This window comes from Alternaria alternata, assembly GCF_001642055.1.
Source record: "Alternaria alternata strain SRC1lrK2f unplaced genomic scaffold CC77scaffold_22, whole genome shotgun sequence".
Classification (NCBI taxonomy): domain Eukaryota; kingdom Fungi; phylum Ascomycota; class Dothideomycetes; order Pleosporales; family Pleosporaceae; genus Alternaria; species Alternaria alternata.
The window spans coordinates 531,404-549,047 of NW_017306211.1; the positions used below are offsets into that span (position 1 = coordinate 531,404).

Below are 17,644 nucleotides of genomic sequence, written 5' to 3' on the forward strand. Positions count from 1 at the left end.
GAGGTAATACGCGTCTGCACTCCGAAGTTAATGACTCGCACGCCAATAAATCCCCATCGAGTGTAATCATAGTACCGCCCCATCCTCATTCGTTCCTACGGAGCGGGCCCCTTCACCCTTGCTTGTTCAATGTACGACGCTTGCACTATGAGCGAAGTGGTCATTTGCTGGATTATGCTAATCATATCTATCGCAGGGATGCTCATCATACACGAGGTACAAATGAATTTGTCGCTAGCAGCACAACTCTTACTCGCATAGGCCAAAACATCCGATCCTCTTACTCAAAGCCACCATTAGCCGCCACATGCCATGAACGAATAAGCGGCACTATCACTGTTTCGTATAGCCGGGGATACATGTCGTTGGTATCGTGGTCAGGAGTTACAACTACATATGCATCTATGACGCGCTTGTCCTGGCCGTATCTACACCTAGGTACGCTTGTACTACCCAACTTCGATTACTCAACTGTGCACTTCATCATTTTGTTAACCGCGGTCGCATGGTATTGATGGGAAGTAAAGCGAAATGTCGTGTCAACGCCACAGCTCGAAAGAAAAAAATGTGAAGCGATGTGACGAATGTGCGGCGCGGTCACTCCACTCTAAAATAGGAACGTGGCATTAGGGAGATTTACGGCGCAGTGCGGAGCCTGAAGACACGCCCCCTTGGCTGCAGGGAGTAGACTAAGCGAAAGGGTATACTGCGAAGTGCTGCCGAGCCGTGTATTCGTTCGGAAACTAGTTGCCGAACTATTGAACGCTGCTCACACGCGCTCCCTATCCGATCTCGACAAGGCGATCGCAATAAAGCAATTACTTTGTCGCATAGTTTGCCTACGGCATGGTGATGGGGTGAGGCACAGCTGAGCTAGTGTAATCCTACACGGTCCTGTAACATGATCAAGTAGCTGAAACCACTTTACGGCTGACCTACCCGAATAGCTTATTTTCCCGAATTGGACGCCTAGTGGGGCCTCAACCCTGCTGATCGATCGGCACCCTGAAAACCTGAACGCCTGTAAGATCCACGTACACAGATTTTACGACTACACCAGCGCAGCACATGATACGTGCGTATCAGGATAGTAGTAATCGCGACTAGCGTCGTGACTCGCCAATATACCAGAGCATACCCTTTCCCTCTTCTTCTTCTTCCTTGCGGAAGCTTTCCAAGTGGTCGTGCAGCCATCCCATGACTTGCGTAAAGTCTACAGGCTTCCACTGCATCTCAACAGCATACTTTTCCCCAGCTAATACCACGAGAGCTTGTCGCAGCAGCTCATCGCGGTCCACAGCGACATTGGGACCGAGACCGAAGCCTTGGCCAATGTCTTCAAAGTTGGCGATGATCGTTTGTGTGCAGCCCATAAGTGTGCGGTGCTGTTGAATGCGGCGCTCAATTTCGGCGGCAGTGTGGCCTTCGGCTGACCAACCTGTGTTGAAGTAAGCATGTGAAAGCTAGATAGATCTCCAGCTGGGTGAGACGTACGGTCGTTTGCTCGTAACAGAGCTGACAGGTGTCGCTTCAGTTCCACCCATGTTAGAAATGCTCGTTCCCTGGCGATGAAGACGGGGATATTCTCAATTATCCTGTTGTAGTCGGCTCGGACGCCTTCTCGCCACGTTCTTTCAAGTTGGTTAAGGAGAGCTTCCTCGTCCATTGAGACGCCACGCTCTTCTCCGTAGATGTACTGGCGTAGTGCTCGTAAACCATCGTAGTCCAACCCACGATACGATATACTGTTGTTTGGCTGTGGTAGCTCTTCTGGTATACCGTCATCCGACCGAAAGCTTGCGACCAGCGCGGCCATTTGAACACTAATTTGCCGATCAGCAGCAGCTTGGGTCGCGTTTGCGATCTGCTGTTGTACTGCTGCTTTGGTTTCGGTAGAATGTGCGGCTTGGGTGGGAGCAGGTCCTGACAACGTGCTAAGGTACCGAGATTTGGATGCCTCAGCAGCGAGCTTATTCCAGACACCCTCGACGATACTATTGGGCTGTTGCGAAACCTGCTGTTCGTGTGTTTTCGTGGACGTGAACGCTGCGTTACCATTCGTCGCATGTGCACTGCCGTTGAGAGCTGTGAACCCGACTCCTTCTCGAGGTCCTATAGTAGGACTCTCCCCAGATTCTGGAGGCGTAAGCATAGCGCTCGATGACATGGGGCTTCCACGTGAGGCTGTGTCGCCATCATGCAACACTGAATTTGGTGCAAGCGCAACAAAGGATGCTGGCGTACCACCCTCTTGCTGACCAGAAAACTCGGCGTCAGCTCGCGCTTGTCGGTTCTCTGCCTTCTTTCTTCTTTCGCGGTCCAGACGTTCGCGCGCAAGAATGACGTTGCATGCTTTCAGTCCGATCCACCAATGGAGGAGTTTGTGAATTCTAGGTGGCGATTAGCAATTGTTCGATTCTATACCAAGGACTCCCAGATAAGGGATTTGCCCTGAGGTTCACTTACAGTGCCCTGTCCTCCTCATTTTCAATGTAGAGATCCCTAGGGTAGAGACCTTCTTCAACCCCGGGTTCGTTCGCTGTGATTAGATGCTCACGGTCCCCCACTCTTCCCCAGACCTTAGCGCCATGTTTCTCAAGTAAGCCATCAACCTCCTCTTTCAGACTTCCCTCGTCGCTTAGAAACTTCATAAGCTCATCCGGCTCTTTTGGTAGTGTGGAGACGACATCACCCATATCTGCGACCAGTTCGCGCACCAGGGCGGATTCAAAGTTTGTCTTGCCGCGTTTGTTGGACGACCATTTTGCGCGTAGTCCAAGACGCTCGATCAGCTCATGCATGCGCACTTTTGATCGATTCTTCATGATGTCCAGCCAGTCCTTGGACGTTGCGTACGTGATAGCCGAGCCGTCCATGATGCCTGGGCTTGATGCATGAATCGCAATATTTCTCCAGGTAAGCTGAGTGTAAGCTATCAATGCTTCTGTAAGTAGTCGTATGAGCACCGAGCGCCGTGGCTTCGCAACTTTGCCGGGGAGCGTGATGTGTAGTGCTGATTTTCTCGGGTATGATTACATACAGATGCTCTCAAGACTGCGGGAGGACGATGGTGCAATCTTGTAAACGGGCCGCTCAGAGCATGTACGAGTCAGCACTATGGTGCGCAAGGGAAACGAACGGCATTCCGAAGATGAAATGAGAATATGATAGATGATAAGAGTACAGATGAAGAAACCATAGCGTATGAAAGCTTCGTTTACAGGGTTAGCGGCGCCCACCTGGGGATGGCAGGCGGAACCACAGGGCAATTCTTGCCGATTGGCTGAAATGTGGCGTTAGTACGACGATCGCCCCCAAACACTTACACAATGTATTGTGCACATTGCTGTTCTTCTGCGACTTGCATGTGTGTTCCAGTCCGCTACTAATGGTCGTCGTTGATGAGTCTGAGCTCTATGGATACTTTGCGCTTTTCTCATAGCCTGTTTCAGCACCAGGCATCCGCTGAGCGATAGCGGGCTTTTTCGGTTTCATGCATGCGACGCGGAATCATTGCGTTGTGGCGCCTTCCGCGGCGTAAATATATGTCCAAACAAGAGCATTTCAAGATTATGCGGCGAGACCCGTGCAAGGGTAGAACTGAATTCTCTAGACGTACGTACATTCAACTGCATCTACACAGCACTACCAGGGCACACCAACATTGTGCAAATACGTTTCCGACAATCAAAACTTCTGACCAATCCGCTGAACAAGGACCATAGGCATTGATCCGGGGTATATGTAAATCAACGCAAAACGCGGTCAACACACTTTGCAGTGGTATCCAGATGTTGGTCAAAGAGATAGAAAGCACGCTTGTAGGTAGATCAGAATCCGCAAGGGTAGGAAGAGGCGCTGTCGCTACCTATCGTTTGATGTCGCTCACACAGGATCCGGTCTGCTCAACGACTTGAGTTCGATATCGATCTTAGCATTAGGATTCTCTTGCCAGATAGAAGCCTGGGCAAGTGTAAGTTGCAGACGATCGAACGCAATTTCAGTGCCTTTACGCAGCACGACTGCTTTGTTGGGACCGTTACCGAGACGGTACGTCAGTCGCCAGACGTTCGTTCTGCTAATCATGCTGGCAGCAGATGGGATAGCCTCAGCATCCTCCTCCAAAAGACCAAGCAAGCCTCCGAATGACTTGCACTCGACCAATGCATGCACGAATTCATATTCAATATCATCGTCAACTACTGTCCAGATGAAGCAGATTCGCGCAGCTTGCTCATCGGTCAGGTCAAGAGATATGACGTTCGAGAAACTTGCAACACTGGTAGCTTGAGATGGAGGCCTCGATGGCGCTGATGTTATCGAACCATGATGCTTTACATCATCGGCAGGAGTTGGGGTCCTTTGGGGTGTTTGTTGTGGCCGTGGTGGCGACTGCGGTGGCAACGGCTGCCCAAGATCAACACTGCAGCCTGTAGGACTTTCTCGTAGCGTTTGTTGTGGCCGCGGTGGCGACTGCGGTGGCGGCGACTGCGTAAGGTCAACACTGCAGCCTGTAGGACTTTGTCGTACAGGCTCGAACTTGTTCGCGGCACTGTCGCTGATCTTGCGCCGTTTCCGCGTCGCAGGCTCATCGATTCGAGCATCGCTGTCATCAACGTGCGCTTTACTCATGACAGGCGGTGCCAGAGGTGTGGCATCCACATCAGAAAGTTTCGATAGTCTGGGAGTAGAGGAAAGACGGTTGTCACGTGTCGGCAATTGTTTCAACTTCAAAACAATATCGGCACGCTCTTTCGGTGGTAATACTGTGAGAACGGTCTCCAGTGTTCCAGCATCGCTGTCAGGGTTACGGAGAGTGAGCATCATGTAACTGTTAACAAATTTGTCTCCTGTGCCGCCATTGAAAAGCTGAATATGTTCAAACAGTATGTCAGTATATGTTTCGAATAAGCCTCATAGGCATGAGACTCACTTCGTAAGGACGAAAGGATTGGAGACCATGTAAAGACCTGTCACTCTTTTGAGGAATCATGATTGCGAAAACTCCAGCATCGTCGTCGCCATCGAGAGGCATGATCACGACCTTCTGTATCTCGTCAATACGATGGCCTGATGACTCTGTAGCCGATCTGAGTACAACTTACGCCGTTCTTTCCGAACTGCACCTCGCTTAGAGCAATAAGAGCCGACTCGTCCCTGGCACAGCCTCGGCAGATAGCGTTGCGATTCTCTCTGGGAGAACCCTGAACTATTGGAGGATATGGTGGGCGGAACTTGCTGTAGTTGACCTTGAGATTGTGGAAAGAGGGCAGCCCGCGAAATGACTCGTTTTGCCTTTCGGGAGCCAAGTAGCCAATCCAGACACCTCGTTGAAAGAGCTGATTTGCGGAGTAGAAATGGCCTTTCAGGTGAGGTTGCGAGCTAAAGCAATCGTACGCGGTGGTAGGACAGGCGTTTCGAGCCTGTTCATGGAGGGACGTGTCGAGTGCACGCAGCCCAGGTGACATCATGGGTGAAGTTAGTTCGCTCGACACGTTACTACGTAACGGCAGCACGTCGTTCTCCGGTGTTTGCGCTTTTGAGGCGTCACTTGTCACATTTGAAGGAATTTGTGACTGGATCTCGCGATCAGGCTGAGGGCTGGACTCGTCGAGGCTGGAGTCGCGTGCGCGCTTAGAGCTTGCTGATGGATTTTTCAACACGGGCGTGCGCACACTCTTTCGAGCTCTTTGAGGCTGCACCGGCATAAGAGGCTTGCGAGGTGACATCCCGACGGTTACACGACAGCGACCGTTTGGAGTAGGCGGTGATGGTTCGCTGTTGTTCTGACGTATGAGGGAAGGAGCCTTGTCGGCAGCCGGCTAGCAGGCCACGCCTGCATGGCAGGCAGGGGTCCGATTGGCCACCTCACCTAGTGACATCTCGCATCCCGAACAACGCGAGATCTTTCTTCAATCAATCTCACATATACTCCACTCTACGTACGACAAGCGAATACGTTAAGCGAAGAATCCTTCACTGCACAAGAAGAACAGAACAGCTTCTGATGCAAGATCAAGACATTTGAGAACGAACAACAGAAAAAGTCTGCAGCCGTTCGTGGCAAGCTTCCGCGGACAACCGCAACACTCCTATGCCTCTGCGATAGCATTGTTTATGTGCAAAAATGGGAAAGTAAAGAGTTGACTGTGTTGAACTTAACAAATACATCCAATCTCTTGGATTGGAGACTTATGGGATAGATCCCAACCACATAGTAAGAAACCCAATGTCCAACTACAGGCCAGTCTCTGCGCTATATACAGTTGGACTGCAGGCTCTTTTCGGTTTATTGATGCGCCATCAGATACAGGATAATCTAATTGATCCATCAGATCCGAATTCGCTTAGCAAAAAGATAGACGAGTTTCTAAAGAAGGATGGTCCCATGATATGGCCTGAACCAGGTCCTGGAGAAAAACGTCATCTGCTCAAACCGCAGGACGGTATCAGCTATATCCGCGATCTGATCTATCCGCGAGACAGCGCCATGTGGGTTTCAGCTATCGATGGCTAGGATACGCGCTAATGAGGTCAGCCTGAAAGAGCGCCTGCTAGCCATCTTGCTTTGCCAGGGAGCCAGCTCTGAGACAGACTCGGAGTTTTATACCATGAAAACCCACAATGATTCGGAAACGTTGGAGTTTGATCCTGACGACACAATCGCTGTGGACATATTAGAAACGAAGAGAGGCGACATTGACAACATAAACGACGAGACTGCTAGTCAACGCACAGAATCTGTAGAGGGAGAAATGGATAACAGTTTCAATGAATCTGAAGACTCAGTATTGGACAGCAGGGCAACATCTCAAGCTAGCAATCGGAACATGAATCCATCCGATCCTGCTTTCAAGGTTGAGCTGCGACTTTATTGCAGCAAAAAGCGACGCGCTCGAGTCGGCCCAGGCACAACTTGGTCCTACACAACCCTGATGCTCACGGAAAGAACCAAGTCATGTGAGGACTTCTTTGTCCTCATATGCGATAAGATCGAGGCTGACTGCAGCTTTGTCATCTTCCACTTGCCAGAAGATATGTCTATGGAGGGTTCGGTGCGCATCGATCGAGAATCTAGAGAATCTGAGGTATTATTTCGCCGCATCCGATCTATCCTGCAAAGAGCAAGGAGATTTCCATGCGTTCGTTCGCGTCGTTCAGTCGAAGTAGAAGTCGGCTTAGGAACTGATTAGCAACCTGGAAAATATCACGTATTCCGCATCTCTCTTCGCATCTCCGTTTGTCACGCACACCGCTTCGCAAATGTAGTTGGTCTTTGGTATATCCCCTTCTCAATCTTGATGCAACATCGCTCCAAAATCGAGTAGACACTTAAGCCCCTCGACTCCGACACAGCAGTTTGACTAGACCATATAGCGAGACAGGATTGTGTGTTTTTGAATTGTGTATTGTTTGGATTTTCTATGACATGACATCATTATCTGTCGTATAATTATTGTATCCATTCCTTTTTCTTCGGTTGTCCATGCATGTTTCAGTCGTTACTACCGATCTCGATCTGCCCTTCTCTCATCAACAAGCACACTCCAGTTCTTTTGCACACTAATTCCTCCAGCCGCAGTCCTCTGTGCACTGTCATCGCTTGCCCTCCTGCCCATCTCAATCTCGACGTTATGCTTCCCCTGCCTATCGTCATCAACAAACTTGAACTCCTCCTCATCCTCCACTCGACTAATGCCCGCTAGCGTCGAGAACAAGCCACCAGTAGCGCCCTTCTTCCTCGGCCTCCCAGAGTTCTTCAGGTTTGACCCAAAGTCATCCATAGCACCATGTGAGCTCGGTCCAGGCGACCGCATATCCGAGGGGCGGGAAGAAGCAAAAGAAAAGAGTCTATCAAGGCCGATCCATCTGAAAGCGGGTTTCAGACTAGGCAAACAAGCACATGTGAGACCGACGTTGACTTCAACAATAGACCATACGATGATCTCGCGGAAGTTGTAGGTAGGGTCGACTTGACCCGAGATGGGGATCTGCAAGAAGATGATCAATCGTACAAGCGAGACGATGGCGATGAAGGTGCCAAGGGCGAACATGCCCGCTAGAACGATGCGTTGAGCAATTGGTGCGTGCAGGCGCCAGACGTGCGGAAGAGGCATGCCGACGATGATGAAGTCGAGGATCACATTAGGCACCGAACCGCCGAGGTAAATGTCGCGGGTCTGAATGCATTTTCCGTTTGTGATGGTGATGTCCCAGGCGGCCTGTATGGGGTAGCAGTTGAAGATTACGCAGCCTAGCTGTGAGGGGTGTTAGCTGTATACGATCGGATTCTGAGGCATAGGTTCGGCTTACAATAGCGATACACCATGCGATTGACGCTGCAGTAACAACATATATGAACTTTCGGGATTTGATCTCAAACAGCCGCCAGTAGAAGGCTAGGACGGAAAGCTTGATAGTTGTGATGCTCAACGTATAAAGGATTTGGCCGATGTAGATGTTCCGTAGGAAGGCGATGGCTTGTAGCGGGTTGGTGATTTCATACATGTGTAGTCCCAATGACTCTCGCATGCCTGATAAGCACTTGATGTTAGCCTACGGCTCATATGGTGAGATGGAGCAGGACGTACCAATGATGCACACGTAGAAGAAACCGTTAGCCACGGCCAGTGCTACCATAGACATATAGTCGTCCATCTGAACATTACGCCATCCCCCGTGTCGCTTCCGGCAGTAGACCTTAAGGGGGACGAGTAGCATGATTAGGATGTACGTTGAGATAGCCACGCCATCCAGACGACGGCGGTAGGACTGGCTGGAGAGCTCGTCAGTGACATGTTACCCAATGTACTGTTTTCTGGTCGTGATATGACATGGGTTGAGTGAACCGCGGAGACTGAGTGTAGAAAGGGTCCAATAGCGATGATGGGCGAGTAGACAGGATCGAATGACTTACAGGCTCTCCTGTGGATTTATAATCGGTGCCATGATGCACAAGTTACACAACTCTCATCTATCCTTCGCAAGTACACCAGGTATCACGAACAAAGAGGAGCAAGAGTCGCCGTGGCGTTGACAATGATGCACGAACACGAAATACAAAGCAGTGCGGCACACCAAGTCATGATATACAATGTCAAGACGAGGCCTCCAGGCGAAGAAGAAAACCTTTCTCACATCCCAGCGCCCTGACCAAACTCCCCAGATGTTCCCAATCCACTTACCACTACCGCCGCACCCTGTCGCGGGATCACCTTTAGGCCCCTTCAAACCCATGACGTGCCTTGCTTCTTTAGCTAATGATCGGCCAATGCGAACGCAGAATTAGGCGATGATAAGTCATAATCCGAACATCTGCGAGGGTCTTCTGGAGCTGTTGGGCAAAGTATAAAGCACGGAAGCACTAAAGCGATGGCACTGACACACGGGGAGGACTTGGGAAGTGGAGCGTCGTTACAGGTCAGGGGGTCCTTGTCGGCCTGAGTGCCGCTCGCTTTCACGTGTGAGTGGTTCGGGTGGGGTCGTTACGGGACTCATCCTCTAACGGAGACGGCGTGCGTGCTATGCGGGAACGAAATAGGAACCCGCTCCACAGTGGTCATCCATGGATATTTCAACATCACCCACACTCTTCTTGCGAAGCGAGTCTGGAATACTGCAGCAATGTAATTAGTCTACCTTCAGACCGAGAAAAGAAACAAGAGCATATTTGTTTATGTGCTTCCGCGGGGTTTGATCAGTGTCTGCCGAGGTGTAGCCAAACGCGAGAGCCGCGTACCCAAGATTCGCACAACAACCTACCGTCGATCAAAATGCTCCGGGGTAACCGTTGCTGGATAATTGCCGAGCTGTTCATTGCCGGAAATGGTCGGCCTAGGCAAAATTATCCCTATCCTTGGTGTTGAGCATGTGCCTGGCCGTCATTTTGGGCATAACTGGTTTAGCTCCCTTGTCCATTGCGAGTCAGAACGAGGCTACGGCTATGAAAAACGAGCCAATTGATGGCAAACATAACCGACAACGAATTTCCAGGCGTGATGCGGCTCGCATTCACGCGCAGTATCGTCGTCCACCTTGTGGCGTTTATTCCCGCGGTATCGTGATTATGTTATGCATTGCCGAATCCTTTGAAAACGAATCGCCGGTCGGTGATGCGAGACTGTGCCGCAACGTGGGCGCAAGCATTGTGGTGGGTGGCGTGCGGACCCGACGTTCTTGTTGGTTGAAATGGCCGTTTGCCAATCAAACAAGCGTGTATGCACAGTCAGGATCGCGGAAGCGGAAGCCGCCTCACAAGCTGCCAGTAGCCGGTGGATACAGAAGCCACACACGCCGTCGTCTTGGTAGTTCTAGCACTGTAGCGAGGAGTCGAGAAACTGGAAGACCCTGTCGAAAACGTGAGGACTCCTTCCCCCCATTAGGTTATTGTCTCAAACCTGACCAGGGCAAATGCAGTGCGACTCCCATGGGGTTAGCGGAGGACCCACCAGTCCGGGCAACCGGCAAATATGCCATTGACCAATACGAGAATCCAGGAACCACATCTACGCTTACATCAAACAAAACGAAAACTCGATGATGCGGCGCGATAGTGGCGCTGGGTAAGTAAGCAGCCGCAGTTGTCTGCTAGTCGAAGTGTAAGTCGAGGATAGCTGGTGCGGGAGGTGCGGCTCGCCATCGGCCCTTCGACTAGCCCAACCGAGAAGCAAAACTCCACCTTTCAGTGTCGTTTTTGACAGGCGGGGCGGCCTCTAGTTAGACCTAAGGGCTTACTAACATATCAGGGGACCAATCAGCGGGCACTAATATGGGTACTGTACGTGCCAGAGACCGCGGAGCAAGACGTAAGACCATGCCTGTGATTGAAAAGTCGGCGATCACAGAGAGGCGTACAAGAGACCCCACGCCCTGCATCTCGCTTTCGGATTCTTGTTAACCTTTCCTTCTTTTCTGATTGAGCCAGAGGTGCATGATGGCATTCCACGATACCGAAGGCGATGGGTCCTCCTATCCAGGCCTTCTCCTTTTGTCATCTCTCTTAATATCGACGTACGTAATTGTCACTGGTATCTATCGCCTCTATTTCCACCCACTCGCAGCCTTCCCTGGGCCGTTCTGGGCTCGAGTAACTGTATTCCCGTCATGGTGGCATACTCGCACTGGCGACCGACACATTTGGTTGTATCAATTGCAGGAGAAGTACGGTATGGCCACGTAACCTAACCTACCAGACCCGACTAGTTGCTGATGAGCAACAGGTCCTGAGTTTCGTTATCGTCCGGACGGTGTTGTACTCAACACTCCTGCTGCTTTCAAGAAGATCTTCGGACCGAAAGGAAATGTCAAGAAGGCTGTCTACTACGAAGTGTGGCCACGCAATGAGCACACAATCAATACGTGGAGCAGCACCACCGTTAGTGTCCATGCACGCAAGCGTCGTGTGTTGAACTACGCGTTCTCGGAAGCAGCGTTGCGAGATGCTGAGGTCTTCCTTCACCAGAACATTGATCGATGGCTAGAGCTACTGGGCCAACAAGCGCCCAAAGATGGCGAGTGGACCACGTCAGTCAACATGTGTGACTGGATGAACTGGCTCGTGTTCGATATCCTTGGTGACTTGTGCTTCGGTAAAAATTTCAACATGAAGGAGCCAGGAAGCGACCTGCGGCATATCCCAGAGGTTATGGTCTCATTTTTGGAGCTTCTGCATCCAGTAAGCTCCCGTCTCAGATCATGCGTTGATCGACCGAGCTAATATTCGGCAGGTTGCATTCGGCCCGTTAGCCAACGCGTGGGTATGGCTCAAGCCTCGCGGTCTTAACAAGCTAATCGAACTCGCCTCACCACCAGTAGTCGTAAACTGGCAGAATTTTGTTGGGCAGTGCCTCGAAAACCGAGTCAGGGATGAACAGGAATTGGAGAAGAATCCCAAGCCCGATGGTGAGATTCGAAGGGACTTCTTCCACTGGCTGTTCAAAGCTGTCGATCCGGAGACTGGCGAGCGCGGCTACGATCAAAATGAGCTCTTCGCGGAGTGCGAGTTGCTGACCATAGCTGGTTCTGATACGACGTCCGTTGTACTCTCCGCGGCCTTCTTCTACCTCTCTCGCCGACCGGATGTACAAGCTAAGATTGCCCAAGAGGTTAAATCGATCTTCTCAAGCTACGATGAGATCACATCTGGCAGCAAGATTATGTCCTGCAAGTACCTCACAGCGTTCCTCCAGGAAGCTATGCGCATGACACCACCAGTCGCAGCCGAGCCAAGTCGTGAGGTACTCCCTGGTGGAACAACAGTCGGTGATCACTACTTTCCGGCTGGTCTTCATTTGAGCACTGGTCTTTACTGTCTCAGCTACAACTCCAACGTCTACCCGGAGCCTTTCAAATTCCGCCCTGAGCGCTGGATCGTAGACGAGACTGGAGAGGAGGGCTCCTCAGCCGAGAGCGTTAGACTAGCAGAGGATGGATTCTGTGCTTTCTCCTATGGAACCCGAGGCTGTGTCGGGAAGAACCTTGCCTGGCTCGAGATGCGTCTTGTTATTGCCAAGACACTCTGGATGTATGACATTCAGGCCGATCCAAAGAGCAGACTTGGTGGGGGCGATCGGCACGGAAAGCCTGGACGACAGACTGAGGATCAGTACCAGATTTACGATATTTTCGTGTCCGGGAGGAAGGGGCCGATGCTGCAGATGCGAAGGAGGCAGTGAAAACTAGGCTGAGTCGTATTCAACCGGAGACGCAAGTAGAACCTGCAGTACTGAGTCAGCCAATAACGCACGTTGAGGTTACCTGAGAGCATACATAACCTGCGTATGCAAGTAGGGGTCGCGACACTTTACTTGCTGGCGAACGAAATATGATGTCAACGGTCATTGGATTTACCCCTTCAATTTTCGCCGAGGAGCTAGTCTACTTTGGGTCACTATGATTATTCACCCCACCTTCAGTCCACACCATCATTTTTCGACACCGATCTTTCGACACCGATCGCGCGCTCGAAGCGCGCTCATTTGTACGGTGTTACAAGCTTGTCAACCACTTCTCTAGCGCCTTCTCATCCGCATCCCTAAGCCACTGTTCTGTCGTGCTGCGCACCTTATCTGACAGTCTTTTATATTGATCTTCGTCACTCATAAGCCTGTTGACGACGCTCGCCCAGGGTGCGATATCTTGGTCAGGAACAATGTATGCGCCTTCTTCGTCGCAATCCCCGTTCATAGTGTTAACTGGGATAACGTGGTCAAGTCCGAGCATGGCCTCAGGAAGCGCGCCTGCATTAGAGGAGATGACGGGAATACCACGAAGGTGAGCTTCGACTGTCACAATTCCCCAGGCTTCAAACCAGAGAGAGGGGACGAGAAGCAGTTTGATGTTCCGCCAGAGTTCATCCGTATCCTTGCATGTGGGGCGAATGCTTCAGGACATCAGTTGAACTCGCTTTCTAAAAGTGTGGCTCTGAATGATGAACTTACATGATGTTCTTCTGGGCTTGCATCTGCCGGCCACACTTGTCGTCAAACCCCCAACTCTTATACGCCAGGAACTTGTGCTGTGGGCAGGATTTGGCAAGACCAACCAAAATCTGAGCGCCCTTAACAGGACAGGGATTGATCATACCGATGAACTTCTTGTTCCAGTTGTCGAGACGCAAAGGCAGCTCGTGATTTCGCTCTTCGAGGTAGGTCCACGGATGATGTACGAAGAAGCTGGTCTGAAGCTTCCCGTGATCGATTGCGTATCTTTTGATGGCTTCGGAGACACTCCAGATACCATCAAGCTCTTGGAGGAGTTTAGACTCGTGTGGCGAGCTCAACATGCCAGGCATGCCACCAGCGAACGGTCCAAAGGGGAGTTGCTCAGCCGTATGTATGACAGCAATGCGACGGGCGTTGATTCGAGGCATCTGCAAGGCCGAGGTAGCTTGCATGGATAAGCCATCGTTGAAGATGATGTGCGTAGGCGAGAACTTGTTGATTTCGTCTTGTAAGAACGAGACAAAGTCATGTAACCGTGCGGACAATATTCCAGTCTAGTCGGCACGGGGGTTAGAACATCAAAGTTCACAAGTCGAACTTGGAAAAAAAAAACAATTCAGCTTACTTCAATGTAGCGTGCTGTCTCCCTAGGCATTGCTTTGTGTAGGTTTTCGGTACCGCCAAATGCCTCAACAAAAGCCTCATTCTCCAATGCCAAGTACTGGACGCCATCTTCCATAACAAGCTCATCAACTGCAATATCAGTCCCGTCTTCTCCGTATCCACCTCTCAGATGTAGCTGCCTCTTATGTAGCTGCGGATCGTGCCCACCACCTTTAGCCATAGTTCGGACAACTGCATCTGCTTCGCCGCGATGCGAGTAGCATAGTTGGCAGACCGAATGCCCCCGGGAGGCGAGATAACGTAACAAGCAGATATTGGCCTTATATCCACCTGAAGAGGAGAACAGACCCTTCGCAGTCTGGACGAGGAAGACTCGCATCTGGGTCTGGCTCAGGCTAGAGGCGGAAGAAATTGAAGAGCTTCTCGAAGAAGCGGAAACGTTCGACTCTATGTCCGAGTGGTGCGACATTATGATTGAGTATAATAAAGTTCTTCAGAATTGAATATAGGCCAAGAGTAGAACAGGTTGAGTAGACAGTTGAGCGCAGGAGTTTAATGCATGAAGGAAGGAGCTTGCGCAAGCCACGATGGAGTCAAACAATATAGGGACGTTGTACTACAAGTGATGCATAAACCAGCTGAGTCACACGTGGCTCATGATTTCATGCGTGATGTGCAATTGATTTTGAAACTGATCAATCTTCGTATGTACATGGCCGCAGCGCTCCCCGGAGGTGACGACTTGGGTGAATAGCTATTGCGCAGGCCTTTTCGTGCTAATAGATAACAGGGGTGTGATGGATAGCGAGGTATGTGGCTACATAGATAGAGTGTCAAGGTGAGTATTGTTTTCTAATAATGTTGAACAGGATCAATTGACAACCATTTGGGAGGTAGGGGTAATTGACTAGCACCAACACCGTCATCACTATTGCTACGATTGTAAAGGTACCTATGGGTGCTACAACATCTTAAAATGGCTTTGGACTTATTTGTTCTAAGTTACACCATTTAGACCAGCTGACGGCTACTTAAGCAGGAATGTATTTTGCTGCGCTTAAGAAATTTCTCGACGCGCTTTCGCCAACTAGACAGCAAAACTTCACGACATGAAATCGTAACCACGCTCTGAACAGATGCTGAGAGATTGGAAAATTCTAAGGCTTGTCTATCAGTGTGAGAGTGACGATAGGTGTTGAGGTCAATTGATGTTGGGTCGTTTCAAACGTCAGGGTCCAATTGATGTCAGCAGCATGTCAACGTCCGCAACATCATGACATAAGATGGTTCCAGGCTCTCAAACTGTAGATGAGTCACAGAGCTAAAACATCTCACGATATCTGTAAGAATCAGTCGTATGCGACACCAAGACATGATGTTAGAATGACCACAGCCTGACCTATGCGTTGTGAACTTCTCAGGCTCCCAGGGCCACTTCACCATGGATACCCTGACTTACTTTTTGAGCGCTGCGTAACTGAGTTGTCAGCTTGACAAACTCCGCATCAAATATCATTCTAACGAAGCCTCCAGAGTTGTTAAGGTTTGACCAAATTCAAGAATGAAGACATGATGGTGGAAGCATGACGATGCGAGTCGGTCCGCAAGAGATGAACTAGTCCTGTTCATAGCATCAAGATTACGCCGAAATGAAAACATAATAGCGAAAGCAAAACGCCACGATGAAAACTAGTGATGGTTCTGCTGGCTATAAGTTGCACGAACACCATGATGACCATCTGACAAGGAACTCTCAAACGATATCGAACGAACATAGCAACGCTTTGAATTGAATATTAAACAACCATCTTATCCCTAGAAGAGTAGCAGAATCTCACAATGGCGGAAGTAGCAAAGTATACCTCTCACCTGCAAATCAATACCCATAAGAAGGCTGACCTTTCGTCAAAGACCAGTTTACACTACCGCGTACAAGCCCCATCCCAGTGAGAAGATGAAGGCAGCTCTCTGGACTGGGGCAAAGTCGATCGAGCTAGGCGTTGTCGCCAAACCCATGATCACTGCACCTAAGGATGCCATTGTGCACATTACCCATTGCACTATATGCGGATCTGATCTGCATATGTACAACGGCGATATGAACAGTGTCATGGAGAAGGGGATGATCATGGGCCACGAGGCGATCGGCATTGTCGATGAAATTGGGCATGAAGTCAAAGACTTGAAGGTAGGAGACCGAGTCATTATTTTGCCGGTCATTGCATGTGGGGAGTGCTTCTACTGCAAGCGCAAAGAGTTTTCCCTTTGCGACCGAACCAACCCATCACATGAGATGGAGCAACTGTACGGACACCGTCTCTCGGGTATCTTTGGCTATTCCAAAATCACAGGTGGATATCCTGGCAACCAGGCTGAGTACTGCCGCGTCCCTAACGCAGATCTTGTCTGCGTCAAAGCCCCCAAGGATATTCCCGCTGAGAAGCTGGTCGGTCTCGCGGATGTGACACCTACTGCGTGGCATGGGTGTGAACTTGCGGAAGTGCGCAAAGACGATGTTGTTGGCGTCTGGGGCTGTGGCGCAATTGGTCTCTCGATCCAACGTTTGTCCAAGCTTCGTGGAGCCCGAAAGGTCTACGCCGTTGACAAAGACGTCAACCGACTCAAGATTGCAGAATCTTTTGGCATGATCCCCGTCAATGTCAATGAGCACTCGGACCCGGCGGACTACATTCTTTCCATTGAACCGCATGGCCTGGACCGCGGTATTGAAGCAAGTGGCTTCAGGAGCACGAACTCGGTCGTCCATAACACCATGAGGAAGCTAGGTATTGAGGGCGATAGCTCGGATACTGTGAGCGCTGTGATCAAGGCGACGCGCAAGGGTGGAAACATCGCTTTGATTGGCGACTTCTTCTACTCGACCAACAATTTTCCGATTGGAATGATGATGGAAAAGGCAATTACCGTACGCGGTGGGCAGCTATACGCCGAGAAGGTAAAATACCTGTTCCTATGAATGATACCTTGCTAACCGTTGATCCGAACTCTGTAGTATTTCCCACTCCTTCTAGACTTCGTTGTTAAAGGCCAATACGACCCCTCGTTCGTGTTCACGCACAAGGATAAGTTGGAGAATATCTCGGAGGCTTATGATAAGTTCTTCAATCATGAAGTACCCGGAGGGCTAAAGGTATGCATTTCGACTCCCTTCGGCCGATCCCAGGAGGGTTAGAGATGGGGGCTGTGATGGAGAAACTCTCGAGAAGAGGGTCCGATTTACAAGGAGGTAGAGTGGTACAGCCCAAGTAGAAGGTGTTCGTCTAAGTTGCAATCGAATTTATTTCTGGATAGTCGTTGCCAATACATTGTGCGTCGTTGGTGGTGTTGCACAGCCTGGTGTCTTGATGCCGCTGTGCAAGACTTGCTGTCGCAGTCAGCACCTGCCGCCTGAGCGACTTTGCGTCATCGGATTAGCGGGGCACTGACAAGAGTAGCTTCCAATCTCTCCAACCTCTTCCACTTCTTTTCCTTCTCCATCTACTCAACACCAACATCGCCGGTTTCGCATCCCATCGCTCAGCCGCGTGTGTGCCCAATACGACGTTATGATGTTTTCA

General features: G+C 50.4%; 8 protein-coding genes across 8 annotated transcripts; 4 read left to right on the forward strand and 4 right to left on the reverse strand.

The window, feature by feature from the left end:
- Positions 1 to 1,103: 1,103 nt before the first annotated feature.
- CC77DRAFT_1012510 (hypothetical protein) lies at positions 1,104 to 2,876 on the reverse strand (the record flags this gene model as incomplete). Its single annotated transcript, XM_018523771.1, has 3 exons — positions 1,104 to 1,438; positions 1,495 to 2,390; positions 2,467 to 2,876. 3 exons carry the CDS (start codon positions 2,874 to 2,876, stop codon positions 1,104 to 1,106), a joined length of 1,641 nt encoding a protein of 546 aa, XP_018381775.1.
- Positions 2,877 to 3,725: 849 nt separating this feature from the next.
- Positions 3,726 to 5,781, reverse strand: CC77DRAFT_1043542 (hypothetical protein). The gene is made up of 3 exons (XM_018527317.1): positions 5,106 to 5,781; positions 4,934 to 5,047; positions 3,726 to 4,869 (listed from the first exon to the last, which is right to left on the reverse strand). Exons 1-3 carry the CDS (start codon positions 5,727 to 5,729, stop codon positions 3,886 to 3,888), a joined length of 1,722 nt encoding a protein of 573 aa, XP_018381776.1. The 5' UTR covers positions 5,730 to 5,781; the 3' UTR covers positions 3,726 to 3,885.
- A 385-nt stretch (positions 5,782 to 6,166) lies between these two features.
- Positions 6,167 to 7,193, forward strand: CC77DRAFT_944827 (hypothetical protein; the record flags this gene model as incomplete). The annotated part of the gene is made up of 2 exons (XM_018534985.1): positions 6,167 to 6,492; positions 6,539 to 7,193. Coding segments are annotated over 2 exons (981 nt in total), but the record flags the coding sequence as incomplete, so codon positions are not given.
- A 312-nt stretch (positions 7,194 to 7,505) lies between these two features.
- On the reverse strand, positions 7,506 to 8,949 carry CC77DRAFT_1034369 (hypothetical protein; the record flags this gene model as incomplete). The annotated part of the gene is made up of 4 exons (XM_018526867.1): positions 7,506 to 8,258; positions 8,314 to 8,534; positions 8,592 to 8,776; positions 8,918 to 8,949. 4 exons carry the CDS (start codon positions 8,947 to 8,949, stop codon positions 7,506 to 7,508), a joined length of 1,191 nt encoding a protein of 396 aa, XP_018381778.1.
- Positions 8,950 to 9,553: 604 nt separating this feature from the next.
- On the forward strand, positions 9,554 to 10,878 carry CC77DRAFT_402167 (hypothetical protein). The gene is made up of 2 exons (XM_018531554.1): positions 9,554 to 10,562; positions 10,758 to 10,878. Exon 1 carries the CDS (start codon positions 9,869 to 9,871, stop codon positions 10,538 to 10,540), a length of 672 nt encoding a protein of 223 aa, XP_018381779.1. The 5' UTR covers positions 9,554 to 9,868; the 3' UTR covers positions 10,541 to 10,562; positions 10,758 to 10,878.
- Positions 10,736 to 12,831, forward strand: CC77DRAFT_402097 (cytochrome P450). Its single transcript, XM_018531553.1, has 3 exons — positions 10,736 to 11,165; positions 11,220 to 11,674; positions 11,727 to 12,831. The coding sequence occupies exons 1-3, from the start codon at positions 10,931 to 10,933 to the stop codon at positions 12,672 to 12,674; spliced, it is 1,638 nt and encodes a 545-aa protein (XP_018381780.1). The 5' UTR covers positions 10,736 to 10,930; the 3' UTR covers positions 12,675 to 12,831.
- Positions 12,832 to 12,987: 156 nt separating this feature from the next.
- Positions 12,988 to 14,286, reverse strand: CC77DRAFT_1043545 (UDP-Glycosyltransferase/glycogen phosphorylase; the record flags this gene model as incomplete). The annotated part of the gene is made up of 3 exons (XM_018527318.1): positions 12,988 to 13,381; positions 13,440 to 13,996; positions 14,068 to 14,286. The coding sequence occupies 3 exons, from the start codon at positions 14,284 to 14,286 to the stop codon at positions 12,988 to 12,990; spliced, it is 1,170 nt and encodes a 389-aa protein (XP_018381781.1).
- Positions 14,287 to 15,413: 1,127 nt separating this feature from the next.
- On the forward strand, positions 15,414 to 17,259 carry CC77DRAFT_1098491 (GroES-like protein; the record flags this gene model as incomplete). Its single annotated transcript, XM_018529951.1, has 3 exons — positions 15,414 to 15,922; positions 15,978 to 17,022; positions 17,080 to 17,259. Exons 1-3 carry the CDS (start codon positions 15,906 to 15,908, stop codon positions 17,257 to 17,259), a joined length of 1,242 nt encoding a protein of 413 aa, XP_018381782.1. The 5' UTR covers positions 15,414 to 15,905.
- Positions 17,260 to 17,644: the final 385 nt, after the last annotated feature.

Coding starts and splice junctions, on each gene's coding strand:
- CC77DRAFT_1043542 (XM_018527317.1), bottom strand. CDS start 5,729: ATGTCACCTCGCAAGCCTCTTATGCCGGTGCAGCCTCAAAGAGCTCGA. Junction 5,048..5,105: donor TGCAGTTCGGAAAGAACGGC/GTAAGTTGTACT, acceptor GACGAGATACAG/AAGGTCGTGATCATGCCTCT. Junction 4,870..4,933: donor AATCCTTTCGTCCTTACGAA/GTGAGTCTCATG, acceptor GAACATATTCAG/CTTTTCAATGGCGGCACAGG.
- CC77DRAFT_402167 (XM_018531554.1), top strand. CDS start 9,869: ATGTGCCTGGCCGTCATTTTGGGCATAACTGGTTTAGCTCCCTTGTCC.
- CC77DRAFT_402097 (XM_018531553.1), top strand. CDS start 10,931: ATGATGGCATTCCACGATACCGAAGGCGATGGGTCCTCCTATCCAGGC. Junction 11,166..11,219: donor TCAATTGCAGGAGAAGTACG/GTATGGCCACGT, acceptor GATGAGCAACAG/GTCCTGAGTTTCGTTATCGT. Junction 11,675..11,726: donor TTTTGGAGCTTCTGCATCCA/GTAAGCTCCCGT, acceptor AATATTCGGCAG/GTTGCATTCGGCCCGTTAGC.